The following is a 24855-nucleotide window of genomic DNA, read 5'->3' as shown; positions in this document are numbered from 1 at the left end:
CCAGCCACCCCCCCCCCCCCCCCCCCCCCCCCCCCGCCTCAAAACAGCAGTCTGGTGACCGGGGTATCCGGATTACACCCGCTCTCACAGAAGCCCGGTCAGTCCACTGTCCGTGTGGCGCAGGCGAGGAGACACAACAAGATGACGTTCATCGCCAAGACCTTCTACGACCTGAAGGCCACCACGCTGGAGGGGGCCACGGTGGACTTCAACGTGTTCAGGGGCCGCGTGGTTCTGATCGAAAACGTGGCCTCGCTCTGAGGCACCACCACCCGGGACTACAGCGAGCTCAGCCAGCTGCAGAGCAAGTACCCCCACCGGCTCGTGGTCCTGGGCTTCCCCTGTAACCAGTTTGGCTACCAGGTGAGTTCCACAGCGCAGTGAGACAGCACTAGTGACTTGCCAATCGAGGCCTTTGACCTTTGACCCCACCTCCCCTTAAATGCACTCTCGAAGATCACTGTGTGTGTGTGTGTGTGTCATTTGCAGGAGAACTTGTCTAATGGGGAGATCTTAAATTCGCTGAAGTATGTGCGACCAGGCGCGGGCTACGAACCCGGCTTCACCGTCTTTGAGAAGTGCGAAGTCAACGGAGCGAACCCACACCCGGTCTTCGCCTACCTCAAAGACAAGCTGCCCTACCCCGAAGACGACCCCAACTCCCTCATGCAGGACCCCAAGCACCTGATCTGGACGCCCATATGCCGGAACGACGTCTCCTGGAACTTTGAGAAGTTCCTGGTCGGGCCGGAGGGAGAGCCCTTTAAGAGATACAGCAAGAAGTTCCCCACCATCAGCATAGAGCCCGACATTCAGAGACTGTTGAGGTTAACCAAGAGCTAAGATAAATACGTAGTAGGCCTCAATTAGTATCCCTCAAATTGCCTTTTCATCATAATACTGGTAACAGTATGTGAAGTGTTGTGTTCAGTCTTTTAAGCCTTATTAAATGAAGGTGGTACTCTGAACGCGGTAGCGGGAGTACTGCCTGAGCCCTCTGTAAGTGCTCAAGAGGATTGGATTCATGCTCATGTGTCTGGAAACTAATCTGGTATGGAAGGCACTGTTAAATGATAGTCGTCATGGGTTATTTCTATATTCTTGAAAAGAAGGCGTATGGAAATAAACTATTGCTTTTAAGTATTAATAATATTCCTGAAGAACAAAAAAAATGTATGGCTATTCGGCTTATTACTAAACGTGTGTTGGCCGACCAGCAGATGGTGCTATTACTTATGAAATGAAAATGATTCTTGGGGCGATGAATTAGTTCCTGTTCAAATAAATCACTTTGCTCAGCCTAACGATTGTTTGTGTTGGATTGACTCATCATCACAAATCATTTCTGAGTTAGTAGTTTGATCATTGTGTACATATGTTTATCTTTTTTTTTTACGTTGAATACATTTATAAATAGGTAGGGCCTGAAAAACAGGGCATAGAGTGATTCGGCTGTGTTCGAATAAACATCATTTATTTATACTTATGCTAATTTTCCATGCGTTTTCACCACATATCTCACCCTTAGGTCCAAGTGAAAATAGGTTTGGACCTGACAACAAACGATATCAAATATAAAACAGTCCACCGTCCAATAACATAATAAAGATATTCTAACATTGATAAATTAGATGCCCCATGACATCCATGCAGGTATATTTCATGTTTCATTAATCCATTCATAACCCTATATCGTTCATCAGACCCAGGCTAGTGGTATTGTGTTCACATTAGTCACCAAGTCTCCAACTCACCCTTCTCTGCCACCAGGCAACAGATCACGCATGGGTTGTACTGTAAAGACATTTTCCCGCGATGCATGAAGCCTACATCCGGAAATGAAGGACTGGCCACAGGTGAGCAGTTACCATGGTAACGTTTGGTTTCCCAATGTGTCCTTCTCGCGAGACTGCAGCACAGATGGGAGGGTGTCTGAAATGATCTCATCTTTCTAGCGACTGCATAGCGCAGCGAGGAAAACCAATAACTTCCTATCAAACTTATTAGTTGAATCTCACGCGTAGATGCCAGGCCAATAAGGATCTTAATCGGGGGCCAATTCGCCTGAAGCGAAGAAAGGAAGCGTACTGTACTGGGCGTTACGGGGTTTGGACCCTGGGACCTTCCACTAGTTCAACAAAAGGAGGAAAACGTTATGCATTGTGTGACATCCAACGATTGAGGCAGAAAGGAGGAAAAGGTGAGTGGGAAGCCCCATGGTTCTGCATGCTTGGAGTCTGATGCGTGTGATCCCGGTTTAGGGTGCACGGTATAGTCCGACATCCACAGTTCAATCAAAGCCCTGTCGGGTTTGATGAAAGTAACGAGTAACGACGGGGTGCATTCGGTGTCGGTTCGGCTTAAATCGTGCGAACTAATCGCTGTGCTTGAACGGTTTCGCCTCGAGTGACCGAAGCTGTCAACATATATCTGTGATGCGGTCTGAAGTGGGTCCTTCGTATCGCATACATCCAAGGACGATGCATTGTTCCGCGTCTCGCAGAGGGAAAGACGATTCACAGGTGGCAGCAGAACACACGGACGACCGCAACCCACCACCCCAACCCCCCCTGTTTGATCAGTCAAATCCGAGCCATGATGGATGGTTGTCAAGCAAGGTGGAAGTGCAGAGCAAATTATGGGATATTTCTGTTTACTACATGGTTGGCAGAAAGTCATTCATGTTGCGACTGTGGTGCACATCCACGGGGGTGTGCATGTTTTGCATCGGGTGGCAGTGCTGATAAGGCCATGGTGCTAATCCATAGACTGCGATTTCTCATGTTTCGATTTATGTGCATTGACCTAAACATATAGATCATGTTATTTTGATCGGGAGAACAGACATCCGGGAATGTCTAATAGGACTATAACTTCGACCACCCTCTTCTGTTTATAGTCTAATCATTGATGTACGGTATAATAGCTGTTTTTGTAGTTGTTACAGCTATATCATGATATAGTATTAACCAGGCCTGGATTACAATGGGTATTTATATTGGGGATATTGAGATGACAAAGCAGACTAGAGGCTGTGTCTGGACTTGAATCTGGAGATGCCTGCCTCTGTCGAAGAAGCTCCTGCAGTAGAACAACCGAAAGGATTCTGACACAAACGAAAACATCGAATATTTTGACAGGCTTTGAGGTAAAGTGATAGTGAATGTCCATCCAATAGAAAATACTTTATAATTATAATTCAGGAATGCGTCACCCTGCGTTTTAGTGACATTCGTTTTTGTGTGCATTCTAGTTAAAATAACTTGTGATAAATCCTCTGAACAATTAATCTCGAGAGATTAATTTTGGGCGAGGATCAAGGATTTATGGCATTCTTGATAGGCTTAGTTGACCTATCGTAGTCATAACATTCAGGTCTAGTAGCTCCACTCATTCACCGCTCTCCCAGTCTTCCTACAGCAGCTTTCGATTGAGCCTCTGCACAATGTAGCTCGTACTAAAGCTTTAAGTTAATATTCACACTGGGTCACTTCCTGGATTTTCTGATTGGATTCTCACTTGAAAAGGAATCTAGTGCATATGCAGCTTTATGTCCCTCCAGGGAGACGGGTTTTTAGCTCTATTTTAATCTCCCACGTTGGCCCATTCACTATCTACTTTATTTTCTTTCAGAAATACAACTCAAGGTTACGGGAGTACGGAGTGTGTCTCTCAAAAAGCTAAATGGGAGCTAGCTGACAATTTGAGTGAAAATACATCTTTGTAGGACAGGATAATAGACTTGACAGATGTACTTTTTTTAATGGTAGCCTACCTTTTTTATTTGACGTTTTATTAGTGTCTCACTTTGCCAACAGAGAACTATAAGACTTTGTGTTTGTCTCATAGAGAAAGCTCAAGATGAGTCAAAACGTGCTAGTTAAGTCAAGAAATGTGGTAAAGCTTCCCCCCCCCCCCCCCCCCTCCCTCGCTTCAGTGTGTGTTTGTAGAAATACCTTTTTTTGTAATTCTGTATCAGATCTTGTCATGCTCAATAGTAGCCATTACTGCATGCCCTACATAGGCCATATGACAGAGTGTAACTTGTTTGTCAGTCAAACCCCTGTTTCGGTTATCTTGTAGCCCTGGGTTGGAACTTGGAAGGGATAGTCAAACAATGCTGAAACAAGTGGGGTATTGTTCCTCCTCTGGCATGTGGAGCCAGCAATTACGCTAAATGACTCTTATGAAACAGTTTGGGTTCTCTTCAGTCCTGAGGTTATTAAAACACTTTGCTGTGTCGCGATCAAAGTGAAAGTAGGCCTTAATTGAAATGAGCGTTAGCATATCTGGCTCCTTGAATGTGAGCGTTCTGTCAGGATTAGGCTAAGCCGCTCTGTTTAAGTGTTGTTTTAGAACATTTGTTGGTATGTGGTTATTGCTTTACTTGTAAGCAAAATATGATCTTTCATTTTAAAACGGTTTGATTATTTTCCAACAGGATTTCACTTAACCTGGAGCCCTATTGGCTTATAACTTTTTATTGCCAAAGATTGGCTAAATGTCTATCAAATACTACATTTTGATTTGCTCATTCCCGCAACGTCTATAGAAATGACCAAAGCCTGTGATTGATTGGTTGGCTCTTGCCGGTGTTACAGGTGAAGGTGTATAAGTCTGGAGAACACATCTGTTCCCGCTCCATTAGTCAGACCCCAGTCAGCAGGCAGACGGCTCGGTGATTACATGGCCACAGTTCAGCACTCTTTTCTTAAAAGTGTTCTCGGGTGCGAGTCATCATCAGAACGTTGTTGACTAGGGGGAATAGGCTGTGGGGGTTAATGAGTTGGACTATGATGAGCTGTGACAACGGGGTTGCGTTTCCTGCTAAACTGTTGGAATGCTGTGTCTTTGTCTGGCTGAAGCAGGCCACCCTATGCCAGCCAATGGAATAAACCAGAGGGCTTGGACACCACAATGGCCATGATGTAATCTCTTTCAGTGCACTGTCACAAAGCAAATGCATACTGACAGTGAAAAATGGCCCTCTGTTCTGCGCCTCCCGTGGGGAATTTTGACCCCCACAAAAATCCCTGATAATTCGGGGTATGTCATTATCTCTGTGGGAAATGGACCTGAGAGACAATAAAGCGATTTGATGTTGTTGTGCACAGACTGTTGCTTTGGGTTCCTGGGCTGGACCACCTCTGTTGGAAACGATGAAGTCTGCAAAAGTGTTTTTACATTGTGTTTATTTGATTGACGGAGCACTGCCTCGGCCAGAAATCAGAGCAAAGTCTTGGTTATCTGGATGTTTTTTAACCCTCAACACAAACCCTGACTAAACGCTACAAAATCCCAGTGCTGTAGCCAGAGATTGGAAGAGATTCATTTAAAAATAGAGAATCTCTCGTGTCAAATCGAATTGATAGCGTGACGAATAAAAGATTTAGCAGAAACTGGGACTCCGCTCATCATCATGTGCTTGCCTACAGACAACCCCTGCTTCCATGACGCCATGCTCGGTGTTGTCTCAACATGTCTGTCATTCGCTGCACCATCTTAATTCTATCGGCCATGCACACTCGTCTCCCTGAATATGATTACCCCAGCAATCTCCCAGCTCCCAGTCGAATGAAAACAGCAGGCAGAAGCAGACAAGGCTTCGGCTGCGTCTATGTGGGCAGTAGTGGAATCATTTCCCCATGTGAAACCACAGAGGCTGCAACGAAATCGGAGAAGCGGGCCAGGAATGTATGAGGGCTTGACTGTGGCTTGGAACCACGGGGCTCTGGATGCACAGACAGGTCTGTTCAGCTTTTCCTCATTCCTGTGCGCCTTTTCAACTGTTTTTGTTCCAATCAGGAAAAGCACCATGTTCTACCTGGAATTCTCGACACAACAATGCACAAAGCAAGGTCGTCCTTCCAACGTATTAACTTCTCCAACAGGTTTTTTCAGATGAGCCTGCCAAACCTTGGGTTATAAAACGGCGAGAGCTTCTTTCTAGGCTTGTTACCTACAATTTAACTGAAAAAAATAATTCTTCACATGCCTCCAATGTTCCACATCCGCTGCTTCCAGGGAAATGTATTTCCACCCTCTGAGTTCCTGTGTTACCTTTTTGGCAAAGCTGGACGAGAGGAAAGGCACTGTTGGGAAAACAGTGTTTCCTTATCCTGAATTCTTCAAATCAGACGGAGCTAGTGTACTTTGATGGCCTGAATGGCCTGTTTATGTCACACACACACACCCACGCGCGCGTGCGAAAGCAAAAGGCACCCACTCACACTGAAGATCATTAATTGCCATCGATAGAGAGGACTAGCTCAGAAATACCACACACCAAAACAAATGGATAACAACTTTCTTTCTAGGGAGGTGTCAATCCAGGCTGAACGAGGTCAGCAATGGACATTACTGGGGTACCGACTGTGACACCGCACATGACATTGAAGGAGCAAAATGTTTTCTGTCTGTGCCAGGTGCAGAGGGCAGATAGACTGACTAATAACAAACATGGCTGCCTTCCCAGCCTCTTACCCAAACATGACCAGCAAGTGGTTTCCCTTTGCACTACATTGATGGACTGCTGGGTACTCCTAATGGGGTTCATATCAGCTGCCTTAACTGAGGGGGAAGTAAGGTACGACTCAATGAAGGGAGTAAACCATTACATTGGCTCAATGCGCTATGAAGGGAACATACAGCAATGAAAGGGACATTTCAATGTAAGATAAAAGGGACATTTGACCGTCTTGCCTGTTGTGATCCCATTATGTCGGCCAATTATGGCACCCATTGCACCCCTAACCATCCCCGGAGAAGCAATCTCCCTTTCTGTGTTTCTTCTCAAGGTTTCCTTGATAATGAAGGAGCTTTGTCTTGCTCTTTAGAGGGGTTAGGGGTGGGGGGTGGGGGGGGGGGGGGGGCATGTAATGTGGCCTGTAAAGCACTCTGAGACTAACTGTGATTAGGGCTATACAAATGGAATTGATCACTTAACTTAGTTAACTGTTAACTGTAATTAAACGAAGGAAAAAGTTATTACTTGGCTAACTGTGTGTGTGTGTGTGTGTGTGTGTGTGTGTGTGTGTGTGTGTGTGTGTGTGTGTGTGTGTGTGTGTGTGTGTGTGTGTGTGTGTGTGTGTGTGTGTGTGTGTGTGTGTGTGTGTGTGTCATGCTAGCATAATTTAGCCCAGGCCAGCAGTAGCATGATGAGACAGGTGGCCCAACGTGTTGAATTCATTCTCTCTTTTAATGCTAACTAGGAACACGTCACCAGGGACTATCCTTGGCATGAAAAGCAAACACAACCTACATTGTCTGTGCACACGTGTGCAGGGCCGTCGGACTGCGGGGACAAAGGGGACAGTTGTGGGGGGGCCCAAGGCAGAGGGGGGGCCCATGACCAAAAAAAAAAAAAAAAAAATTATTTTACCTTCCGGCCAGTCGGTACGGACACCCCCCCCCCCCCCCCGTCAAAAATCGCTCCGGACCCCCCCCCCCCCCCGTCAACAACCTGGTGCAGGGGGGCCCATCAGTACCTATAGTATAGGGGCCCAGGATTTGGTGCTACGGCCCTGCACGTGTGCCTATTGTCAAAGAAGATTCGGTATACAAATGATGACAAAACGAACACATCGGACCAGATTATCCTGAAGTTCAAACAATGCTTCAGTTGATACTTGGCTGAGGATGCAAAGCCCTGATTTGCTTTCTCTTTTATTCCCAATGGGGTTGCAGGGTAGTTGGAGGGAGGGAGAAGACAGGCTAATTACTTCACACTATGTTTATAAATTGAGACCAAAACATCAGACTATTTTAACAACCTTCTGATATTTTCTTAAAGTTGCATTCTCAGGATTTAGAGGGGTATCTAATGGTGAACCAACCAACTGAATAACCTCTCCAGCGATCAGCCCAGTGTTACGTGATGAGATTCCTTGATTTATTTAGAAAATGTATTTGGTTATCGAGCCTGTAAAACTATAGGTCATAGCTTGCAAGTAAGACAAGAGATTATGATGAACGTGTTTTCTCTCGAGCCATTAACGGTGGGGTCCATGGTTGGCTCCCGATGTAGATGGCTCGTTATAAATTGACGAAAAAACACAATCATTATTTTCTAGGAATTATACACTAATTAAAACATACTTATGAGTATGATTCCATTTCTGTGTGTTCCACTAAATGGCGCTAAACTCTATATTGTACACCTTTTAAAAGTGTGAATGTGAAGCACCTTTTCCGGGGCTTCATTCGTGTTGACACGGCTAGTGTTTCTTCGTACCATTTGTTTCTGTTTTGTCATGTAAAGGGTGCAGTGCTGGCCCTCTGCCCCTGGCCTCTAGTTTAAATGAGATGTAAATGAGGAGTTGTAGGGGTTTTTAGCCGAGGTGTGTGTGTGTGTGTGTGTGTGTGTGTGTGTGTGTGTGTGTGTGTGTGTGTGTGTGTGTGTGTGTGTGTGTGTGTGTGTGTGTGTGTGTGTGTGTGTGTGTGTGCAGTGCAGAATCACATCTTAGTGTCATTTATTTACTGCGTTTGGCTGCCAGTGATTTTCAGCTAGGTACGCTACCCTGCAACAGCGACAGAACGATTGGGATCCAAATGGCATTTGGAATTGATTGGCTCCGCAGCCCTGGTTGTACACGAATGAGTAGGATCTGATTGGTAGGGGAGCAGCCAGTGTTCTCCGCACGTGCCAGGATCAATGGCTGGAAAGCGTGCAGAGATACGCTGTGTATCTTTGCATCCATTTGTTCCGTCGGATTCAAAAGTGGTGTGCTTGTATGCTAGCGTTATATAGCACTGGCCTGAAATGGTGTGTGTGTGTTTGTGTTTGTGTGTGTGTGCTTCTTATTGTTAGCACAGGCACACCTGTGCTCCTCGCCATGGAAACAGATGCCGGGGGGGGGGGGGGTAAGTCTGTGTTTGCAGTGGGGAGCAGCTCCTCTAGAGAGGAGGCAGAGAACACCCGCGGGTGCCCCACTCACCACGCTCATAAGTTTCCCCTCTGCCATCTCCCTCTTCTTCAAAGCCCTTGTCCTCCTGACGAATCACAACCGGCTACCAAAGCCTTTTTTTCCTCCTGGACTCAGCAGCTGCGGCCCTGCAGGGAACGCTCTTAAAAACACGTGCCCAGCCCTTCTGTCTTTCAGTTCACCTCCCATTTAAGGAGAGGAGGGTTAGCTGTTATGAGGATATCGCTATTCAGGAGACACGGTGCCATCGACCTCAACCCTGTTTACTCTCCCTCTCCTGATAAATGCCGTCGTTTGAAAAGATTGAATTGTATATTTTTTGCAGGGCTAGACTTCATGGGTGATGGAGGCAATGACAGTAGATTGGGATTGAGTGAAGCTTTTGGAGCTCAGTGATGTTTAGCCATGCAAACATCGCCATTCATTTTCTAACTCCCACTCCCCGCACATCATCCATTCAGTTTGATGATGGGATGGCTGATGATTGTTTGTTTTGGTGATTTTGACCAAACAATTGTAAAAAAGTTTCGCAAGATGGTGATTTGGTGATTGAAAGAACGAGTTTAGCAAGATGGTGTCTGGAAGTTTGGCCCCTTCTGTGGGCGATGACTTCATTGACTTCATGACTTCAGGGAGGTGGGGTGCCGAGTGTTCCCAAACATTGCAGTTCTCTGCCATGTTGACACCTCTGTTGCAGAGAGAATCTAACAAGTCATTGTCAACTGACCTTGCTGCTTCGTTTGCCGGAGCCACATGCCGAGTTCCTGTTCACACACACACACACACACACACACACACACACACACACACACACACACACACACACACACACACACACACACACACACACACACACACACACACACACAGAGAGAGAGATGCCCACGTACACACAGAAGCACAAGCACACACACACAGTATTAAGCTCTTCTACTTCCATTCAGAGTTCATTACAATTGAGCAGCGACAAAATCAACAAGAGGACTAAAGGTACAATTTGGCTGAGGGCCATCTGGGGCATGCCTTGTGAAAGATAATCATAAGAGCAAACAAACAAACGTATAGCACACTCTGAAATGCCAGACTCAACACTCTGTTAGAAAGCAGGTTGTAGTATTCTAACCTGATACACCCTGACGATAAACTATACATCCTGACCTAACCCTATACACCCTGACCTAACCCTATACACCCTGACCAAACCCTATACACCCTGACCTAACCCGATAAACCCTGACCTAACCCGATACACCCTGACCTAACACGACCCACCCTGACCTAACACGACCCACACTGACCTAACATGGCACACCCTGGCATTAAAATACACCCTGTAACCCTGCCCTGTACCCAGAGGTGCTGCCTAAAATAAACTACTAAACATAATTCCAATTGTTTCCAGATTTTTCCCAGATGTAGCTCTCCCCATGCAGGCTACTTTCCCACAGCCCTGACGTGTCTCTTTCTCTGAGCATTGCTGCAGCGTGTGAAGTGTGGTGACTGTCTTCTGGTATGTATGAGTGCACGGGCAACGTCTGCGTTATACCAGTGAGCTCCTCGGCTCTGAAAGGGAGATGGCTTCTGAAAGTGCTATATGTGCATGCTCCACCACCAGCACCAAAAGCCTCACAGGCCTAGTCCCCCGCTGCCCTGTGGCTGTCTTAAGGGCTTGGCTCCTGGCATGGGGAGAAAGGGGGAGGATTACAGGAGGCAGCGAGAGAAAATCTGCCTCTCTAGCCCCCCCCCCCCCCCACCCCACCACTGAATTCAACACTTGTGTTAATTATACTGCTACACACTCTCAAGACTCTTCTTCTTTGATTCTCCACTTGAACAAAACTTGCCAGCTCCCCCTCTTTACACGCACGCACGCACGCACGCACGCACGCAGACACACACACACACACACACACACACACACACACACACACACACACACACACACACACACACACAGGAGCAGACACACACAGTAGCAGACACACATCCTCAAATCAACAAAGAATAACGCTCCCAAATGCACAGATGGGGTGGATTTGATACTCGGTAGAAAAAGGGGTTTTACTGCAACACGTTGCCAAAAGTCGGTTTAAATATTGATTCAATGTTGCATTGCGGATATAGTACTATGGAACACTATGTCACTAAGTCCCCCTCTTGGCGGCTGACTCTCCCCATGAGCTCCATGCTGCCCCACTTAACAGGGCCTGCTGCTGGGAGATGCTCCCGTTGGCTAAGGTGAGGCCACGGTCAGACCCCCCGTGGCTCAGGCCCCCACCAGGCCAACTTTAGACAAGTGGTTGTAAACACGTCCGCCGTGTTTAGCCTTAGAGATCGCAGGGGCCAGGGCGCACCTATGTAAAAGAAAATGGCTATTGGCAATGGTCTGAATAACATCGCTGGCAAGCTGGCGTGTTTTTTGGAGAGATGAGAGTGGGAGGCTATTACTGCATGATGAAGACGTTTGGAGATATGATTGACTCCCTGTCGTCCCTCGGGAACTTCATATCTAATATGAGTTGGGTTGTGTTAGGGAGTCCCTGTGGCATCACATTTCCTGGATTATCCCCACTTTGGTTCCTGAATGCTCCCCTTACGTGTGATTTATTTTATTTTGGAAGAGCGGAGAATGTGGTGGAGTCGCTATCCAAACACTACCTTATCTTTTGGCAGTGTGAGACGTGGTTTCCTTTGCATGTGTCAAAGAGGACCCGTGTTGACATGGTCAAAGCACCTCCTGAATGCTACATAGTTAGAATACTGCTACTACAACCTCCATGCGTCTGTCTTCACGGTCTGGCTACTCCGGTGATCACCTAGGGGCTTTGATGGGTGGATGTTTGTGTGTGTTCGCTGTCGCTCAAACCTCCAGGTTGGCTTTAGAGGCCGTGTGTGTGTGTGTGTGTGTGTGTGTGTGTGTGTGTGTGTGTGTGTGTGTGTGTGTGTGTGTGTGTGTGTGTGTGTGTGTGTGTGTGTGTGTGTGTGTGTGTGTGTGTGGGCGCACTGTCGGTGGACCTGGGGTATGTGTGTTTTATATTGCTCCCAGCCCAGTGTCTCTAATGGAATAATGGAGCGGCTCTAGCCAGGCCGGGCGCAGCGGTTGTCAGGAGAGCGGGCCGGAGGAGGGGCAGGCATGCGGGCACGCAGAGGAGGGGGGGGGGGGGGAGGGGGGGAGGGGGGGGGGGGGGGGGGGGGGGGGGGGGGGGGAGTGCAGCCTAGAGCAGCAGAGGACCATCTTCCCCAAAGTCGGAGCGCGGTGCTGCTCTCCAGTCTCCGGCAGACAGGCCGCCTCCTCATTAGCAGGTTTTTTACATTCCTCTCCAGGCCTCGGCAGCCCCTCGGGCGCTTCCTCTCCGTCAGCCTCACGCCGCATACCTAAGAAGGAGAACGCGACGAGTCGCTGCGTCGCCAGTCTCCACATCGAACCTGCGGCGCTGAAACACAATCCCAATAAACGCAGGCCCGCGCACTGGTTGTAAAGTCCTGTAATTACCGCACGGAAAACAAGCTGTAAACATACGGCGTGCTTACCGGGAGATTTCCGCGCTCCGTCTTCTGGTCTCTGGGTCTGACAGGCGGTCGGCGGGTAACACACAACACGACGACATTAGCGAGCGGTCGATGTGATCGAATGGAGGACCACTCCAATATGTAAAAGCAATGCAATTTAGCTCTTCAGACGAGGTATGGGGCACCTCGCGTCGGAGCAGCACACTGGACTTTCATTGTGTGTGCCCGGAGCCCACCCACACATCATCGTATTGAAGCAGGAATGCATTTAACGGCCGCGGCTACAAACAACGTTAAGTGTCTGTGGCCACCATTTATTCAGTGCCGTCCCGCCCTGTGAGAAAAGTAAAACACTGCAGTAGAGATGCACCGATCAACCGGCCGCCGATTAAAAAAGCCGGTTTTGTATCCAATCGGCCACAATCGGTGACCTGCCGGTCACTGTCGTAATTTCCGGTTTTCGGCCGATCAAACTCACCCGCATGCGCGGTGCGTAGCAGCTCAAGGCGCCCAGAGCGCGGGAAGAAAAACATGTCGCTGATTTGGACTTATTTCACTGTGTGCCAGGACGACCCAAAACACGCTGTTTGTAATGCTTGCAAGTCAAAAATAAGCCGTGGGGGATCATGTTGCTAGGTACGCGTCCTGCGTCCCTGACGCATTCAAATCTGAAAGGACGCACTAAACTCACTATCCATGCGTCCCGGGGACGCATCTAATTTTCCCCATGAAAAACGATACATTGTGAACATTAAACAACTCGTGTTTAATCACAGTAACTGGCCAAAGAAACCTTCTTGTGAGCAGACCAGACAAGCACTGTTTCAACCCTCTGCGCATCTACTCGGCGCAGACGTGATCCCCTGTTCAAAGTATCGCGACATGCTAATTTAGCCGCTACCAAAACAACTAGCTCGTCACCGCTGATTTCATTTCAACAATTAAAAATACAAACTTCATAGTAAATAAACCCACGTTTCCACTGCTCGATGCTGTGCTCATTCGTGTCGATTATGTTGTAACGTTTAGGGGACGTGCTGTAATGAAATAAATGAAACATAATCCGGTGGTGGTGATGAAAACTACATTGAACGGCAGCCTACATATTGTTATGCCCAAACGGCGCCTGCGCATACATCGCGCTTCCAACGAGATCCCGTTTTTCTCGAGAAACAGGCAGAGAAGAGAGAACGCAAAAATACCACCAAAGAAAAAGATGAAACCTATTGCAGGTCAGCAAACTATTGCAGCTGCATTTTCTGTCCCCACTACCTCTGCACTCCTCCCTGACTCTGATCAGCCTAGAGAGAGTACCTCAACATTGCCTGTACCTACTTCTGCCTCCCCCTCTACTGAGCCTGATGAGCCCACTGCAGAAGAATTGCCTCAACCTTCTACATGTTCCTCCCAAAAAAAGCGAACTTTTCTGAAGCAGTGGCTCACCACATACAAATGGCTGCGCTTTTCAGATGACAATTTCATGTATTGAGTTTAACACTATTAATTTCATTTAAGAAATAGAATAATAATAAAAAAGAAACACATTTTTTAAACTGGGGAGTCGGGACCCATTGAATTTCTCAGGGACCCACCCAACTCGCCACCTGTGGGTCCCGGGGACTCACTACATTGAAAACCTATCAACATATTATATGATTATAATTATTTCTTAGAAAATCGGTATCGGAAAAACCGGTTTTGGCAGGTCAGACCTCCTTAAAAACCGGAAATCGGTATCGGCCAAGAATTTTGCAATCGGTGCATCTCTACACTGCAGGAATGCTTTAGAAAAGCAGGACAAGAGAAACACCCAGCTCTGGGTTTATCCTTGGTTAATATAATCTGCCTCTCGTCCACAAGTGGTCTCTCTATCGTGTTAGAATGTGAGGGGAAGAAGACGCTACTAACGGTAAGGCCAAGCTAATTTACTCCTCATTGAACCGTGCTGAAAAGCAGCGTTCTGTTAGCCAAAGGCCCCAGCGTCTCGAACAATGCCCAATCTCAGAGCAAGGCCGCAGAAGTGATGGAAAACACGCAGCCACGGGTTTCTCTCAAGTGCTTCCAACTTATGCCGGATCGTCGGCGCAGACCTTTTGTGCGGTCGGTCGAGCGATTCGCCGCTCCGATTGTCTGGCTATAAATCGCGGAGTGCCACCACATCCGAAAGCACGCATTCCACGGAGCACAGGGGTCGCGCCCTGAGCTAAACCGCGAGCCAGACATGGCCTTGGTGTTCTCGGGCTCTGACAGAGGAATGCTCTCCACAACAAGTCTCTCCCCTCGCAGACGGTCTCCTGGACGGTCAACATTCAGCATCCTGACTGCAACAACATGTCGCTGTCGGGATTTGCCCGTACAGGCCGCTAGCCCTTGCTTTCCTTCCCCCCCGTCTCTGACAGATCTGGTGGAATTCCAGAGTCTCTCCACTTGTGGTTGGAGGAGGCTGGCATCGCCTGCCAGCAGACATCTCTCGTTTTTTTCCCCCTTTTCAAAGGTTTCGAGTTTTTCTCTTTACTCATCGGGCCGGGGAGAAGATCAGCCTGGGGGTAAGGAGGAGGGGGGAGGAGGAGGGGGGAGGAGGGGGGAGGGAGTCGAGCGTTGTCGCTACCTGTCCGTCTTTTTTGTTGGCCTTTTACGACCCGTGTTGACCCCTCATCTCTCAATCCTCGAGACAGAGAGTCACACACACACACACACACACACACACACACACACACACACACACACACACACACACACACACACACACACACACACACACACACACACACACACACACACATTCCTCCTCAGTAGGGTTGGACAGCCCTGTCCCTGCACAGGACTGCACTGCCCTGGTGAGGCGCTCCTACAAGCTGGGAAGCAGTACTGTGAGGTTAAGGGTCTACGGAAAAGCAACTCATTCTCAGTTTGACCTCTGGGTGACCTCCAGCCTTGCTTACAGTCCTATGTTGTTACGGTCCTGCTGCACATTCCAATGGATCCAGTCAAAACCTCACCCGCTGTTAGGCTCTGTGGGAAAAATCCCTCGGAAAACAAACAGATTGAACCCGCGTCACTCAATTGTGCCTCGAAATTGTGTGTGTGTGTGAGTGTGGGTGTGTGCCTGCATGTGTGCGCATGTGTGGTTGTGCGTGCGTGCGTGCGTGCGTGCGTGCGTGTCCTGATCACCAGGGTGCTCTTCAGGAAGCGGGAGGAGATGACAGGCTGAGTGGATTACATCACAGCACTGGTTGTGTTTGATGTGAGGCAGATCCCAGCGCGGTGGGACGCGACCACGGACCGCTCCTTTGTTTCCTCTCACCGGCCCCCCGCTTCTCCCTTCCCACCAGCCAGCCGGGGCTCCTCCATCTGCCTCGTCATCAGATCACGCTCTCAGATGTTTGACAGTGCCTGTTCTCTCACTCCCATTGTTTCTCTCTCCTTTTACCATCGTAGAATCAGATTCATTCGTTTGATTATTTTAGATTTGATTTGGGTTTTTTCGGTCTGCTGTGAACAGGTGTGTTGTGGGAGGTCTTCATTCACAAATTGACAGAAGTCATATCCTATATACGATATACCGACTAAGACATACCCATCTAACATTAAAAAAATAGTCCCCTGCTGGAAAGTTCAAAACCCTCTGTAAATTCCTCTTCATCCAATATTTAAAAGCAAAACACTGACAGACTTCCCACGCCCACACGCACACAGGAATATTGCTCACCCTGAGGGAAGCACAATCTAGCAATCAGAGAGGAATGTCTCAGGGTCCCAGTCATCACTGGGTTGTGGTTGTGGAGTGGGGGCTCTGGTGGTTTCCAGAGCAGAACAGAGGGAACCCTGTGCCCACCAGACCGCTCTGAGAGAAGGACTGCTGAGAGCAATGGAGGATTTCTGTTTGGAGACTTTGGTGTCGGTCATTCAGACCCTATTCACCCGGGCTGTAATTACAAGCTTGTCGGGCGATCTTTCCTCTTTTTGTTCCCCCTGCCAGGGAGTCTGAGACACTTGTTCACTCTGTAGGGGAACTTCAGAACACACACACACACACACACACACACACACACACACACACACACACACACACACACACACACACACACACACACACACACACACACACACACACATTCCCTCTTTGAGGCCGTAGAGCTTGTCAAAGCCAATAAACAATTTCACCCAACACTTGGCAAGTATTTTCACTAGCAGGAGTAAGTCAACGGCGTGTGGCCTAAGAATTACCCTAAAGACATCTCTGCCCTAGATATGTTGGATTGTCCATTTCATCAATGACTCCTGCGCTTTATATTTTTGGGACTCATTGCATTGCTCATCCAACGTGCGTGTGTGTGTGCGTGCGTGCGTGGGCTACAGGGAACATGGGAAGTACCCCGCATGTGACTCAGTCATCACACACCATGTGGGCTCTCGTGTTTGTGTGTGTGTGTGTGTGTGTGTGTGTGTGTGTGTGTGTGTGTGTGTGTGTGTGTGTGTGTGTGTGTGTGTGTGTGTGTGTGTGTGTGTGTGTGTGTGTGTGTGTGTGTGTGTGGTCTGCGTACAACAACAGTAGCAAGGCCGGGCGTCCCAGCATGACATCATCCCTGGCCTGGTGTGTGTCTTCCTCATTCTGGACAGGACCGCCAGAGCAGCTGGAAGAGCCCAGCCCCCATTACAGGAAGTTAGCTTCGCTTAGTCAACACACGCACACATGTCCGCTCTGCGCTGCCAGAGTAACATCTGTCTCCGTAATGACTTACTCCAACACATCGCTATTTAGAAAGGACCACCGTAATCGCATACATATGTAAATGTAAAAATAATAATAATGTTATAGTAGTACCCAAATACGTATGCATAAACGGAGCAGTTGTGGATGTTAATATGCTACTGTTTTATTAATGGGACTTGCTGATGAGGCAAGGAAAAACATAGTAATAAATAATAGGTGTTGCTGGGGGCCATGGGTGGAGTGAAGTGTATGTTCACAAATCACAACACAAAACTGCATGAGGGAGAGTCCCTCTACACACACCCTCTCCCCTCCCCAGGCCAGCGGCATCATGTTGTACGTAGTAAGGAAACCTGCACTGGGTTAGAGACAGCCGGTAGATTAGCCCTTCTTAAATGTCAAAAGTCAGTTGAATGGATGCGCCTACATGGTTTGTCTTTTAGCTTACAGCTGAAAGTACCCCAAAAATACAGAGGTGGGCGTCCATCCGTTCACCTGACCTTTGTGTTTTCCAGCGTTCCAGTATTAGTGCTCTGGTCGGGCGGTTTCTCTCTGTAAAGCTGACCCCTCCTGCGGTTCTATTTAATTTCTCTCCCAGCCTTCGAGGGGATCAGGTTTTGGAGCGCGGTGTTCGGTTTCATAGGTAGGTTTTCACAAAACAAAGCTAGGAGAGAGAGCTTATCCCTGAGGCACCGCCCAAAACCAATCCCTTCTGGGTATTGGTGCCAGCATACCTGATGCCTAATGCCTAGCTGTTGATATTAAAACACGCGTGTGTGTGTGTGTGTGTGTGTGTGTGTGTGTGTGTGTGTGTTGGGAGCTTTGACCAACAGCAATCCGTTAGGGTCCGATGTTGTTGCTAGCCGTCCGTGGGTTTACCGTGCACTGGTTTCCAAACATAGTTCAGAACAGTAGGAGTTGTGTATTATACAAACAAAACCTCTTGAAATGACCGGGGGGAAACACAATTTATGCCTCACTAGGCCGCGTATTGACTGTGCGTGCCAAGGTTTAGTAGCATATAACGCAAGTGAATTAGTGCTCTGGAAGCCATCTCTGCTCTGATTAGCAGCTGTGGGAGCTGGCGCTGGCTGGCGGTGGTGTGTGTGCTGTGTGAAGGTGACTGTGCAGTAGGACCATCACCGCTCTGACAGCCAGTGGATAATGTGATCACAGCCCACAGCCAGCCAGGGCCGACTGAGATGAGGAGCCTTAATCTCCCCCGGTGTAAGGCTGCCAAATATGCCCGATCTGCCACGCAGAGGAACATCACCCTGGTCTCAGAGAACGTTCAAAGGGCCTGCTTGCTTTTGATGTCTGACTTGTGTGTGTGTGCGTGTGTGTGTGTGTGTGTTTATATTTTTATATATATAGGTATTTTTTTTATATTATTTTCCTATGTACTCCTTGGGTTGGTTCCAGAATGCAGCATCTTGTCAATTTAATTGACTTTTGTTGGCTAAGTGATTGCTCGGTAAGAGACATTAAAGGAGTCGCAGCATTATCAACAACAGCAGCACATTCAGGGCCCGGCCAGCTGAGGACTGGACTTGATTCAGAAGACTTCTATTTATTGGAAGCATCGTTTACTTTTTTTTTTTTTACATAGGGCACGGCATGAATAAGTAAGTCTTACATTACTTTATTAAATTGCCAGCAACATCCACTTTACACATTTCATTTGAGAATTGAACAGATGAGTGTAGAGGCTTGTAGTTTTAATGAGGGAATGCAATTTATTTTACATTTGGCCAAGCTTTCATGTTTCCCCCATGATGCTTATTCTGAAATTGGTTTTGAAAGCCATGCCTTATCTGTAAATAACATTTCAGACACTCTGTATGGACTCATTGACGCCCTGGCAGAAGGGAAGTAAGCAGAATTCTGTTAAGCCCGCCCGCTCCTAAACACATCCATTCCCTTTCACTGCTGTGGAAATGGAAATGAAAAACTGGTTTAGAAGTCTGAAAGGAGCATGTTGGTCTCAAGTGTCACATCTTTTGGAACATTGCCTCAAGAGAAGGTTTCATATGAACTGTTGAAGTACCTAAACTCACATTTTTCTTCTGCTCTTATTTCAGGGAGCTACGTTTAGATTACGGACACGACTCCCTGGAACGGCCTGACCCAGATAACGTTGCGCCATGAAGGCTTGAGGAGGCCTCGTCCTTTGGGTTCCTCCTGATCCAGAGAAGGCTGCCCATGACTTCAGCCCCCGCATGCAGTCCTAGAGGCAGCGATGCCCCCCTGCTAAGTGCCTTGTTGCCTCAGGCCCTGATGCCATGACCAGCCTGAAGCCTCTGCCACCGATGGAGCGTGGTGGATCGATCCCTGCCACAGACGAGTTCTACACCAAACACCTTCGGATGGTCAACGGCGGCGCCTTGCCCACGCGTTCTGATAATGTCCATCCCCCAGGGGGTACGGGTGTGCCCAAGATGGGCGTGCGTGCGCGAGTAGCCGACTGGCCCCCTCGAAAGGACATGGCGATGAGCTTGTGGCACCCCACGGAGGGCCAGAGCCCGGGCGCGCCGGGCGGCGGCGGCGGCGGCCAGTCCCACAAATCAGGCCTCTTGATCAGCCCTCAGGACTCCTCCATGCTGCGCAACATCCACAACACGCTGAAGAACAGGACTCAGGCCCCGGCCAACAACTACAGCTCCGACACCCACTACCTGTCCCCGGGAGAGTACCGGGGCCCCGCCCACAGGAACCCGCGCCAGCGCCGCATCCGCCAGCGCAGCAACAGCGACATGACCATCAGCGAGATGGAGGGCAGCGGGGAGAGCGGCGAGGACTGGAGCCCCGCGCCGGGCGCCAAGTGGTCCCCGCTGCACCGCGAGTACGGCAGCACGTCCTCCATCGACCAGCACGGGCCGTCCCGGGACAGCTTCTTCGACATGCTCAAGGGCTACCAGGGGGAGGCGGCGGACCAGCGCAGCGACGCCCCCGAGGGCCTGGAGGAGCTGCTGAGCGCCGGCCAGTCCACCGCCGACCTTCAGCAGGAGAACCTCACCGAGGTCGACGCCCCCCGGCCCAAGGACCGCGACAAGCCGCCCAAGAGGCGCTCCAAGTCGGAGACGGGAGGGGAGTCCATATTCCGCAAGCTGCGCAGCGTCCGCGGCGAGTCGGACTCGCCCAAGGGCGGGTCGGACGCGGAGGACGGGCGGTCGGAGGAGGCGGGGCCGCCGCTGAAGCCCTGGGCCAGCCAGAAGGGCTTCTCCCACTACGACGTCCAGAGCATGCTCTTCGACCTCAACGACGTCATCCAGCTGCGGCAGACGGCCAGCAAGAGGAAAAACACCACCACGGGCGCCTCGGCCGCCGCCGCCGCCTCGGCCACCTCCACCCTCTCCTCCACCCACAGCCTGCCCTACAGCTCCCCCGGCGGCAGCCAGGAGGAGCTGAACGCCAGGGACAGCCCGGGCCCCGACTCGGAGGAGGAGCAGAGCAACGAGATGCTCCTCAGCTGCCCCTGCTTCCGCAACGAGATCGGGGCGGACGGCGCCAGCCGGCGGAGGCTGGGGCTGGTGGGCGGAGGGGCGGGGGGCGGCGGCCCCGGGGTCCTGGCCGGGGAGGGGGGTCTCTACGAGACGGCCGTCAGCTCCCACTGCACCAACGCCGGGGTGGCGGTGCTGGAGGGCCCCAAGGAGGGCCACAGCTCAGCGCTCAGCGACAAGGGCAAGCACTACATCGTGGAGCACGTGGACCTGGGGGCCTACTACTACCGCAAGTTCTTCTACATGAAGGGTGAGACGCCCTGCCGCCCGGGCCCTGGGGCAATGAGGTCCGTTCATCGGAGAGCTTTGTGGTTTATGCCTTATCCCTGTTTCCTCTTTCAGAGCACTGGAACTACTTCGGGATGGATGAGGCGTTGGGGCCTGTGGCGGTGAGCCTGCGCCGGGACAAGCTGGAGGAGGAGAAGGACCTGGGCCAGCAGTACAACTACCGCCTCATTTTCCGAACCAGCGAGGTCAGTGGTGCACCGGCGTTCGTACTGCGTCGCGTGGAATCACTCCTTCATAGTTATTTTCAAAGCGCCTGGTTTTGACCGATGCTTTTGACAAACCGAGAAACTATAAAGATTATACTTTTGAGTATTCGATCGTTTGTTGTCAGTTTGGAATTGTTTAAGTAACGACGGAATGTCTATATTTTTAACTGGGATCCCATTCCGGGTGAGGTCACTGACTGCTCAAAGTTCCCTGGCTGTAGGCCGGATGTCTCCTCCACACTGTGTATTTATCGCCCCAGCTCTCCTCTGCTTCTCACCGGGGAACTTCCTCGGGGCGAAACCCGCAGCAACCTCTGCACCTCTTCCTGCAGCCAGCCCTGCAGGCCCCGTCAGTCAGACCACAGCTGTGGGGACACACTTCAGGACATGTACTTTTCTCCTGACCTCCATGGCCTGTCAAAGCCCTGCCACCTGAGAACCCCAGTCGGTTAGACCGCTTAGAACCGGTCTTCACGCTCCACGATGACTGCATACGACATCTATACACAGCTAGAATAATATAGACAAGCTCCCGACTAATATTATTTTTGCCCAATTATCGTATTAGGGGACTGTGTGTGTGTGTGTGTGTGTGTGTGTGTGTGTGTGTGTGTGTGTGTGTGTGTGTGTGTGTGTGTGTGTGTGTGTGTGTGTGTGTGTGTGTGTGTGTGTGTGTGATTAAGGAATTGACGGCCCCAAGGACCAAAATATCTAAAGACAACATCCCCAGCCACCCACCCCCACACACCCTCGCATACCTGGAGAACAGGGGTCCATTGTCAGGGCCCAACCCCATGCATACAACAACACTCGCCCACCCTTCCCTTCCAGCTGCATACGATAGGCGAGTGTGATCGGACTCTTCCCCGCGATGGAGCACAATGCAGAGCTCTATGTTCACAGAGCCCTGCAGCCTGATGCAGAGTCTTGCTCCCTCCTCTCCACTGCTTTCTGTTGACTCCCGGCCACAGATGGAATTAAAACAGCCTCTCGTGTTGTTGTTGTTTATGTCAACTTCTCTCAGGGCATGGGAGTACTTTTTTAAAAGCCATGGCAGATTGTGTGTGTGTGTGTGTGTGTGTGTGTGTGTGTGTGTGTGTGTGTGTGTGTGTGTGTGTGTGTGTGTGTGTGTGTGTGTGTGTGTGTGTGTGTGTGTGTGTGTGTGTGTTTGCGTGGGTGCGTGCGTGTGCATTCATGTGTGTGTGTCAGGATGCATGAGTGTGTGTGTGTATGCCCTACCCTTCTGTGTACGCTCTTAATATTGCTTGCTTTATATTGTCAGCGGGACAATATCTATAACAATAGCTTTAACAATATATACAATCATAGCTATAGCAATAGCTATAGCTTTAGAAAATATCAAAAGGGCAGGATTTCTGACATCCATCCTTCCAAGCCCTCCCCCTCATCTCTCGGCCCGTCTCCCCCACCAGCTGACCACTCTCCGGGGCTCCATCCTGGAGGACGCGGTGCCCTCCACAGCCAAGCACGCCACCGTGCGGGGGCTGCCCATCAAGGAGGTGCTGGAGTACCTGGTGCCCGAGCTGGACGTGTCCTGTCTACGGCTGGCCCTCAACACGCCCAAGGTCACGGAGCAGCTGATGAAGCTGGACGAGCAAGGGGTAAGGAGGCCCAGAGCGAGAGAGGCAGCGTCAGGGGGTAAGGAGGCCCAGAGCGAGAGAGGCAGCGTCAGGGGGTGAGGAGGCCCAGAGCGAGAGAGGCAGCGTCAGGGGGTGAAGAGGCCCAGAGCGAGAGAGGCAGAGTCAGGGGGTGAGGAGGCCCAGAGCGAGAGAGGCAGAGTCAGGGGGTGAGGAGGCCCAGAGCGAGAGAGGCAGCGTCAGGGGGTAATGAAGCCTAGAGAGAGAGAGGCAGAGACGGGGTGAGGAGGCCCAGAGCGAGAGAGGCAGCGTCAGGGGGTGAGGAGGCCCAGAGAGAGAGAGGCTGAGTCAGGGGGTGAGGAGGCCCAGAGTGAGAGAGGCAGCGTCAGGGGGTGCGGAGGCCCAGAGCTAGTAAGAGAGGGAGAGTTCTTCCCAGTGGGCTTTAGAGCCAGTGGCCGACAAGTGGGTAAGTCACTGTTCTGGAAGTGCCAGGACTCTTTGTTCTGTGAAGGTGTGAATGTATAACATCTTGACTCTGTGTATAAAGTGACTCACTCTTTTGTGTGTGTGTGTGTGTGTGTGTGTCTACATACTTGTGTGTGTTTGTTTGTGTGTTTCGCTGTGTGTTTTTGTCTGTTTCTCTGTCTGTGTGTGTGTGTGTCTGTCTACATACTTCTGTGCGTTTGTTTGTGTGTTTCGCTGTGTGTTTGTGTCTGTTTCTCTGTCTGTGTGTGTGTGTTTCTGTGGGTGTGTGTGTTTTTTCTTTTTCTTGCTCTGTGTGCATCTCCAGCTGAGCTTCCAGGTGAAGGTGGGGGTGATGTACTGCCGGGCCGGCCAGAGCACGGAGGAGGAGATGTACAACAACGAGAACGCCGGCCCCGCCCTGGAGGAGTTCCTCCAGCTGCTGGGGGACAAAGTCCGCCTCAAGGGCTTCCTCAAGTACCGCGCCCAGCTCGACACCAAAAGTAACGTCTCCCACGAACTCTCCCGGGGTGGGGGTCAGGGTGGGGTGGGGGTGGGGGGGTGGGGTGGGGTGCTCATTGGGGTGAGCTCAGTGGGTGCCGCTTGACGGACTCTTTTACGTTGGGTTGGTCCTATCCCCCAGCCAGCCACTGCCCATGAGCAAACAGCATCCCGTGTCTGTACAGTATGCTGTGTTATTGTGTATTATCGTTTTGAATGTTGTACCTAGACAAGTCCCTCATCTAATACCCAAACTTTACCAATCTCTGATGAATAATGAGAAGGATCCTCAAAGAAGAAAGTATAATCATAAACACACACACGTACTAACACACAGACCTCACATACACACACCTTGCACCCTCCTATCCTGATTGTTCTACCACTTCCCCCCCCCCCCCCCCCCCCCAACTCCTTTAAACCCATAATGCATTTTGATGCTGGTGTTCCCCGGAGGCTAACCGGATCTGCGCTTGTAAAGCAGAGGTCATTCAGGTGTCAGCATTGGCTCTGTCAACACATTCACAAGATTAGCTTTCACTTTAAAACTCTCTCCCCCTTTTTTATGGTTGCCTCTTGGGACTGCATCCTTTGTCCTTCTTATCTGGTTTTCTGTTAAATATTTCCTTTCACCTGACCTCATTCACGCTCTTTCTTCCTCTGTCTCCTCTGTCTCTCTGTCTCTGTCTCTCTCTCTCTCTCTGTCTCTCTCTCTCTCTGTCTCTCTCTCTCTCTCTCTCTCTCTCTCTCTCTCTCTCTCTCTCTCTCTCTCTCCCCCCTCCCCCTCTTGGTCATATATGCTTGCATCATCTCATTTAATTCTTTGATCTCTCTCTCTCTTTTTTGTATTAATATATGACTGACAGTCTGCCTAACTCGCCCCTCAATGGTCCTAATGAGGGTAGGATGAAACGGCAGCTCATCCCAATCATGGCTGTAATTACTTGGAGCTATTTTGGGCTGCAGGGCCACCCCTACTCACCCAGAGGAAAGCCCCTCACGTTGTCTCTCATGCAGGGCGGACATCAGCTCACCAGCAGCATCATTATAGATGCTGAAGGGCCTGCCATTCACACACAAGATTAGGCTTTGAGTCGCTCAAGGTCAAGTCCATGAGCATATGATTAATTGTTGTTGTTGTATATTGATGAT

General features: G+C 49.9%; 2 protein-coding genes across 4 annotated transcripts in view; both read left to right on the top strand.

The window, feature by feature from the left end:
- The first annotated feature begins 10 nt into the window (after window positions 1-10).
- Window positions 11-1304, top strand: gpx2 (glutathione peroxidase 2). Its single transcript, XM_030356502.1, has 2 exons — window positions 11-363; window positions 490-1304. The coding sequence occupies exons 1-2, from the start codon at window positions 142-144 to the stop codon at window positions 841-843; spliced, it is 576 nt and encodes a 191-aa protein (XP_030212362.1). The 5' UTR covers window positions 11-141; the 3' UTR covers window positions 844-1304.
- Window positions 1305-1901: 597 nt separating this feature from the next.
- Window positions 1902-24855, top strand: part of LOC115543876 (signal-induced proliferation-associated 1-like protein 1) — a 42882-nt gene continuing 19928 nt past the window's right edge. For 2 of the 3 annotated variants that reach the window (XM_030356519.1, XM_030356517.1), the window contains exons 1-5: window positions 1902-2200; window positions 19230-20898; window positions 20991-21121; window positions 22576-22764; window positions 23531-23705. In XM_030356519.1, the coding sequence (XP_030212379.1) occupies window positions 19431-20898; window positions 20991-21121; window positions 22576-22764; window positions 23531-23705 (1963 nt within the window). In that variant the 5' untranslated portion in view covers window positions 1902-2200; window positions 19230-19430. Of the gene's footprint in view, window positions 2201-5148; window positions 5748-19229; window positions 20899-20990; window positions 21122-22575; window positions 22765-23530; window positions 23706-24855 lie in introns of those variants that run through there. The other variant, XM_030356518.1, reaches the window with a different exon arrangement.

Source organism: Gadus morhua, chromosome 5 (genome assembly GCF_902167405.1).
Source record: "Gadus morhua chromosome 5, gadMor3.0, whole genome shotgun sequence".
NCBI classification, from domain to species: Eukaryota; Metazoa; Chordata; class Actinopteri; order Gadiformes; family Gadidae; genus Gadus; species Gadus morhua.
Note: the sequence above shows the minus strand (reverse complement) of the source record. Positions and strands in the feature narration are given on the sequence as shown.